Source organism: Scomber japonicus, chromosome 12 (assembly GCF_027409825.1).
Source record: "Scomber japonicus isolate fScoJap1 chromosome 12, fScoJap1.pri, whole genome shotgun sequence".
Classification (NCBI taxonomy): domain Eukaryota; kingdom Metazoa; phylum Chordata; class Actinopteri; order Scombriformes; family Scombridae; genus Scomber; species Scomber japonicus.
This window is the reverse complement of record NC_070589.1, coordinates 3333529-3342093: the sequence shown is the minus strand read 5'-3', so window position 1 is coordinate 3342093 and position 8565 is coordinate 3333529. Positions and strand designations below refer to the sequence as shown.

At 41.5% G+C, this 8565-nt stretch overlaps 1 protein-coding gene across 1 annotated transcript in view; it reads right to left on the bottom strand.

Annotated features, from left to right (window-relative positions):
• Positions 1-5278, bottom strand: part of dlgap1a (discs, large (Drosophila) homolog-associated protein 1a) — a 68569-nt gene extending 63291 nt beyond the window's left edge. Inside the window, exon 1 of the mRNA XM_053330164.1 lies at positions 3875-5278. Within this exon, the coding sequence (XP_053186139.1) occupies positions 3875-5278 (1404 nt within the window). The remainder of the gene's footprint in view (positions 1-3874) is intronic.
• Between the last annotated feature and the right edge of the window lie 3287 nt (positions 5279-8565).

Genomic DNA, 8565 nt, shown 5'->3' with positions numbered 1-8565 from the left:
GAGAGAGAGAGAGAGAGAGAGAGAGAGAGAGAGAGAGAGAGAGAATATGAGACAAGTAGCCTCTAACTACTAGACTACTTCCTCCTACAATGTGAAACGTTTAATGAAATAAGAAGCATTTAAAGCATTTATTTTAACAAGTTCAACTATATAACTTCAGATTTCAAAGAGCTTTGTTGACCTTTCAAAATAATAATGATAATACTCCTAGGAGAATCTTGCCCAATATGTATTAACATGCCACAACCTGAGGGGCAGTGAATGACCTAGACACACAAAGCACAACATGCGCACACACACACACACACACACACACACACACACACAGCGAAAACAGAGCTTTTAATCAAGAATGGACAGACTCTTAAGCTACTTCCCACTGGCAGTCCTAAGCAAGCATGTCTCATATAAGCATACATCTTTTGAACAAATATACCCACTCATATGATCTAAACTGAAGCAACAGAAAATAAACAATATAAGAGCCCAATATTTTAGGATGCACATTTTTTCCAAAAGCTCTCTGCTATGTATTTCATTTCTCAATGCAGCCCTCCTTATACTTGAAAAGAGAAACAAATCAGTATTACAGTGCTTAACATCTGTGTACAGTAGAATGTTAGTTTATTTTGTGCTGTTGGTATATATACTCATTCACACCTCACATCAATAGCAATACTGAAGACCAACAATCAGCTTCTGTCACACAGGCACATTTTGAACAGACACTGCAATAATTTGGCTTACACATGCCAAATCACTGGTAAGGCTTCTTTCTATTCTCTTAAATACACTCTCAATCTAACTATGTTCAAACTCCTCTACACTTAGCTCAACACAGCACTGCAAAGAAAAACACAGTATATCACAGCACAGCATAACAGCAAGACATCAAGACAAAAACAGTGAGGAAAGGTAAGATAACTGGTAGAAAGGTAGGACAAGAAGCGCTACTAAATTAAAAAGGTCTACAAACAGGAAAGGATGTGGTTCTTCATGAGTTCATGTCATTACCTAGCATTCAGAGAGTAAGGCTACTACTGGCTATGCACTTACTTCTCTCTTCAACTCAAAAGGAGGAAAGAGGAGGAAGAGGATAAGGAAGAGGGAGGCTCCCCAAAACCAAGAGGAAGTAAAGGAAGTGGAGGTGGGTGGCAGGGGTTTGGGTGAATAAGAAGCGTGGGAGTGAGTTGGATGAGTGGAGGAAAGGCAGGAGGGGAGGAGTGGTGGAGAAGAGGGAGTGAGGAATTTGGGAGTAATAGACTGGTGGTGGGGAGCAATGTTTCCTCTAAGGCTGTGGACACATTACAACACATTTAATACTTTCTGACTGAACACATTTTGCACAGTTAACCCATTAACATTAGAATAATAGTAGTCAAATTTAGCTTACAGTAAGGTAATGTAGTTTAGTTAAAGAACAATTCCAAGATGCTTTGAAATTTTGATCAATTCTTGCTCTGCTGCAATATAAATTGTTTTCCACTACCAGTGTTGCCCAATAATTATATAGACTGTGGCAGCCTGCCATAATCTAATTTGTGCCGCCACAGTCTGACAGTGAGCTGAACAAGTCTGTACACTCTGCATAACGTTATGTTGTTATAGGACAAGACATTATTTTCTTTAATGCGGATTATATTGTTGAATTACTGAATGAAGATGTGACAATTTTCCACCGTATCTGTGTCTGCTGCACGGAGGGTTCAGCTCCGCCCCGCTGAGACAGAGGAGAGGAGCAGCTAACGTTAGCCTCTGCTATAGTTTACTTTCACTTCAGCTAACGTTAGCCTCTGCTATAGTTTGCTGTCACTTCAGCTAACGTTAGCCTCTGCTATAGTTTGCTGTCACTTCTCGTCACGTTGCTCTACTCTGTTCAATGTGGGAATACTGCTACTTTATTCCTCCTCAGTGTTCTGTATAAAAGGTCCGGACACTGAATGAGGGACAGAATTGCAGAATTATTAACTGTTAAAATGTATTTCCTGTGCTTTGTGGGTGTGACCTTTTTGCTGTGTCATCACCATTCAACCAAAAGTTAAATTACCAAAGCACAAAAGAATTTCTTGATATACCCTCTTAATTTTCTCTCTCAGAGTGCACCACAATGATGCATTTGACTTAAAAAGGTACAAACATTTCTTCTGGAAGAGCACTACAGGTTTGCACTAAAACCCCACCACCATAGTCTCTCAAAATTCTATGGGAAACACTGACTACATTTTGGAACAATTGCTATCTATATATTACAAGGCACTCCAGATAAGGAAAAGGCACTAACTGTGTATAATATCTTAGTGTCTTGCTTTGATTTATTTCTTGGCTTGATTAATGCCTAACCCTGTATACTCAATATTTTAAAAACTCAGCAGGGTCCAGTGAAAAATATAACAAGCTAACTAGCTTGTAGACTAACTTAGAAAAGCAAATAGAAGCAACTTTTACTGACTGTTGCAACACGTGGTAGATGTTGGTACTGTGCATGAATGAGCCACTGAAATCTAAACCCAAGCCTAACATAATTTTCATCTAAAACATTGTTTGCCTTCTCCATAAGTCATGACTGTTGGTGAAATGGTGCCATAACTCAATTTGACCTTTGCCAGGTAATGTCAACATCTGCTGTACAATATGGCATCTACAAGTGGCTGGCACCAAAGAACAGCCAATTGAAAAGGGCAGTTGAGTATGTGCTTTTCGACAGTAGATTTTAGGCTTCACACAGATTTGGGATAGGGGTTTGGTCACAACACAGTTGATTAGCTATCCATCCAACATGGGAAAGGGGGGCATTACAGTATGTCATTTCAATGTCCTCCTTCTGTTTATATGGAATTGTTTAGGGCCTTGCAGATTGTTTAAACATATCATTAATATTATCAGGATGTTTATCAGTGTATTGATAGTGTTGTTGGAGATTGAAATCTTCCCTAAAGCCCTCACACTACCACCTCTACTATGTCACCAGCCTTAGCCAGTGACATCCATTCATGGGTTTTAGTCATGTAAATCTGAAGTTGCCTGTTCAATCAAACACTACCAAGAGGCTTTTACCAAGAGCAGCCCATCTGGGATACATATCCACTTGCCCGGGTGGGGATGTCATGCAAAGTTTTATTTACTAAAATTGCTGATGTAGAAAAGCATCAAATCAGGGAGCAGGCGTCCATACTGCAGACATGCTAAGATGCCATGTTTTAATTATATTTTTTAGTTTTTTGTACAAATACAACTTTCTTTTTAAGCTTAATATACATTAACTTTAAATTTGTTGTATTTTAATTTGCTTACTGCATTTTTATACTCCAGGGTTCATTACCTTCAACCAAGGATTTGGTTGGCACCCTCTGCATAACTTGATGGCTGTTATCCCTAGTTTAGGAGGTATTGCATTTTCCAAAACTTACAAATGTTCCAGTGAACTGAATGATTCTCTCTTGAACATTCCCAGAATATAAACACATATTTTCTTACTCTGCTCATTGTCTGGTAAAAGTGGCATCACTGCATAAGGCCCCTTTTTGTGCAGGGTGGAGTTTCAAATGACTCTTCAATTCAGTAGGTAGTAACTTAGAAATAATAAATAAATAAGACAAGACAGAAACTGTGCATGTCCTAGAACTATTTATTCTACTATTTATTTAGCTATATTCCATTAATTGGATAAACCTTCCCGAACCCAAACTGTTTCTGGTGAAGATGGGTGATGTAGTGTTTGGTAGGACAGACAAACTGCAGCCTCACACAAGACTGAACACCACTGGCTTAGAGGAAACATTGGTGAAGAAAGTAAGTCGTGGAGAAAAGGGAGTCAACAAAGGGGAGAAGGGTGAATCGGCCGGTTTTGGATGGGAATCGAGGAGGAATTATTTACCTGTAAGAAATGGCAAGAGCGTTCCTGCTGCTGACTGCCCTTAGATTTGACTAGAGCTCTATCTAGGTTTAGGTTACCGGATCCTGCGCTGGCTCGTAGCTGGTTGTGGCTGCTGTTGTTGGTGTAGACCTCTCGGGCCCTGCTCACCGTTAGGCTCGATGACCATGCCCCTTTCTTCACAAGGGGCCCGTCCACAAGACCAAGTGGCAGCAAGGGGCCACTTCCTCCACCGATACCGCCACCGCTGTTATTGCTGCTACCACTAACTGGCACACATGCTGATGACGCCGCATACTTCACATCGTTGTTGCTCCGGGAGACTTTGAGTGCAGAGTGGTGGTGTGAGTGGCCATGGTGTGCATGGGTGTGTGTGTGCTCGTTGAGTGTACCATAAGGGTCCATCATGAAGTACTGTTGGGACTGTGAGGAGGAGAGACTGGGGAGGGGAGTCTGGGGGAACTTATCGGGGTTGTTGCCGGGATATCGGCCCATTGTCATGGCAATGGGTGAGGGGGAAATGGAGGGTGAAGGTGAGGGTGGAGGTTGGTGGTGGTGAGGGTGGTAGAGACACAGCTCCCGTTCCAGGTTGTCATCTGAGCTCCAATATCCGGAGCCCGGTGCAGATGCTGAGCCGTGGAGCTGGTGGTGGTGGTGGTGGTGGCTTCGATGCTTGGGCTCCGCTGATCGACAGCGCTCACGGCTCTTGCTGCGCTTCCGGTGGCGCACTCCCACTGGTGGAGTTTCACCTTCTGGGCTGGCCCTTGAACCACCACCACCACCTCCTCCACCACCAACACCACCATTAACGCTCCCATTATTGGCCCCCTTGGAGGACTGTGTGTGTGGCCCCTCCAATGAATGTGACTTGGTGAAAAGTTTCTGGACTGAGTGGACCAGGTGGCGAATCCTCCCTGGGCTGTCGTTGTTGTTGGCCCCCATACCCCCACTGTGGGCCAGTACTCCTCGTTTGTACTGCAGTGTATGGTAGCCATCTCTGGCAAATGACGGCTGACGCTCAAACGGGTCCGCAAAATTTGCTGGTACCCGGGTGGGCGTTTTACCTCCATAGCCTCCTCCTCCTCCTCCTCCCCCTCCCCCTCCTCCTATATATGGTACCATGGCCATACACTCATCCTTTACCTCAGGATGGTGAGATGAGGAGGTGGAATGGCACCTCCTTGGGAAGGTTCCGTATGGGACGATGCTGTTGCTGTCAGAGGGGTACGAGGTACGCTGAGCATTGTAGTAGGACAGCTCAGCTGGATGTGGCATGGCAATGGGCACTGGCATGTCCATCTGACTAATCAAGTATGGCTTGCGGTCACCATGATGACCCAGTGGATCATATGATGGTTCATAGGAGACCACATGATGGTGGCTCCGACTACCAGAAAGGCCTTTCATGATAGGGGGAAGGATGGGTGGAAGGAAAGAGGAATGTTATGGATGAGAAATGCCAGGCAGGCCCGTGGTCACAGAAGGGCTGCAGAAGACTTTCCCTGAGAGGAGAGCTGCACACTCTGGAAGACAGAAAGGGAGAGAAGCAATACAACACAGTTAATGCAAGGCAACAAATCCAACAACAAACAGTATATCATTGGACTGATATAGGTCTCAGTTAAATGTATCAAGACAAACCCTACAGATTTAAATAAGTAACACTTTATCCAAGCTCTACATTTAGCCTTTTCTTCATCAATTCACACATTAATGGCAGTGAGTTACCACGCAAGGTGCAGGCATAACAATTCAGTGTTCAGTGTCTTGCTCATGGTCAGACGGTTGGGAACCGGGATGTAACCTCTAACCCTGCAATTAATGAACAACCCACCCTACCTCCTGTACCACAGACCTTTCAACTTTTTACCTTTAATTATAGCATCCATTATGCCACACAGGCAAGTTTTAATGGCATCAATATGTTTCATCCCATGCCTTTCTTCAGAGTTTGATGATCCTCTTTGTTTCCATGGTGAATAGCACATCACTAAAGATGAGAAGAATATTGCTAAGCGTTAACGTACGACCTACATTTTGGTTTTAATAATTTGGCCACATAAACCCTAAAATCCAGTCCTTATATAGCAGCTGCTTTTCCTGTGCAGAATTGGGAGTGCCTATCACAAAATAAATAGTGTGAGGAGCAGGTAGAAGCTAAACAGGCTCTTCAAACAGCAGCTATGTGTATGACGCAGGTCTGCTCAACCTGTGTTGGACCCACATTGGACCCTTTCATGAGACAACTGACACCCTGCTTCTCACAGTCTGCTGTGTAGTTCATACACTGCAAGGATTCACAGGCCAGACTGCATGTTTCTCACTCTAAGGAACAAAGAGTCATCAGGAGACTGTCCAGCGCACAATAGTTCACTATGACCTGTAGCTTATGACCAGTGAAGGGAATAACAGCGTTATAAATAAACAGCGTTACTAACGATAATCAAATGTGTAATCAAATTAATTACTGTTTCGCCCATTACAACGCTGTTACCGTTACTTCCAAAAAAAATGCAGCGTTACTTCTTCACACCTCACTGAAGGGGTCTCTCTGTCAAAGAGTGGCTGCACTTGGGGGCAAAACCAAAGACAGAGTAGGACGCAAATGAGACACAATCCCCAGGAATCTGGAGCGAGAGAGCAAGACATACACTGTAGAGAGTGACTGCATGTGTGTGTGTGTGTGTGTGTGTGTTTATGTGACTGCAGCGCATGTGAAAGCGTCCTGATAGCTCTTTGTTGTTGCTTATTAGACCAATCCCCCCCACCGGACCTTTTTATTTATTTATTCATTTCCAGTACAATTTTTCATGGTTATATGAAGAGAAGTTTATATTGATTGCTTTTGCTTTTGAGGAATAAAATTAAATTGCTGCACATCTGCTACATGTACTATTTTATTATTTACTTCCTTTTAGTACATTTCTTAAGCATAATTTCATTTTGAACGTGTTTTGGGCCAGTTGTTGTTGATTGGGGCAGCCAAATAACTTAAAAAGTAACGTAATAGTTACTTTTCCTGGTAATTAATTAATTTGACATTGATGTAACTCAGTTACTAACTCAATTACTTTTTGGGAGAAGTAATGAGTAACTATAATTAATTCCTTTTTCAAAGTAACATACCCAACACTGCTTATGACCACTTATCATCTTATCAATGTAAGGGGTGATCCCATATTCTCCTTTCTCTGATGCACTGTTAAGTAACACTCTCTATGTGCTGCACTCTGCACAGCTGATAGTAATAGCCTTCTGATCACACAATGAACAAAAACTGAGAGACCAGGTTTGTGCTTATCTCACTATTTGGCCATGGTAGTAACTTAAGCTTTATTTGTTTAACAGGTTACTACCACAAGCCACACAGGGTTTCAATTAAATCCTTTCAAATCTTCCTTCATTGAGGAGATCTCTATTTCATGCTCCACTGCTACACACAGGATCATACAGAGATATGACCCAGAACCTAGCTGATGAGCCAGGACACACAGACACATACACACACACAGACACACACACAGACACACACACACACACACACACACACACACACACACACACACACACACACACACACACACAGTGAGCACCCACAGTTTGTGCTTGCCAATATTTTCATATCCTCCTGCCTGTGTCACTGGCTCCTTTGTGTCTCCTCTGTGTTCTGTGGTGAGGTACTCCTTCTTCTGTCTGCTTTACCCACCTCACATGTTTGAGTCAGCCATATTTGTAGCTTCCCCTTTTGTCTTTCACATCACACACCAACTGGAATAGTATCAGCTGGAATTGTTATTGTTGAAGTAGAATAAACCATATTATATTATATTATATTATATTATATTATATAATATGAAGAAGTCGCATTGGTGTTTTTTGCTTAACTATTGTTGAAGTCAATCTCTGCTGTACAAAGTACTGCAAATTACCTTTATTGTGTTGCTATTTCATTGATGCTTCAGATTCAGCTATAACGATGTTATGAATTTAACTAGAATCACCCTCTTATTTTGATAATCTTGTTTATTAATTATGATATCAAAATTTAGGATGTAATTATTTGTAACTGAATTTGTGAGTTGGTTATCAGTTTCCTGGTCTCCAGGATGGTGCCCCCAAGTTGGATTTAATATGAATTACATTTTATTCTTAATAACACATTTTTAATTAATGAATTGGTAATATTTTTTTTTTCTGATCACCAACATTAATCTGAATAACCCTGTTACACCAACACACTTTACTAATGAACATGAGAATTACACCAAATTACACTGAATAATTAAAAGATCAAACTTACATATGATTTCTCCCTCTTAATCACCCATGCATTCTCCCTCTCTCTCTCTCTCTCTCTATATATATATATATATATGTATATATATATATATGTATATATATATATATACATATATATATATATATACATATATATATATATATATATATATATATATATATCTGTCTGTGTCCCTCACTTTTTTTCAACAAGTCTGTTAAATACCATTTAAACATTGGTATCACTGAATTTCTTTCCATTCTTGGTAGCAATGCTAGCCTAGCATTGCTAGGTTGTAAAAGCAGGGCTTCTGAGGCAGGTTGACCCACACAGACAGAGGCCTGACACAGGTTTAACACATGTCATTGAGCCAGTCTGATTGGGATAACAGAACAAATACTGGCAATTCAGATCC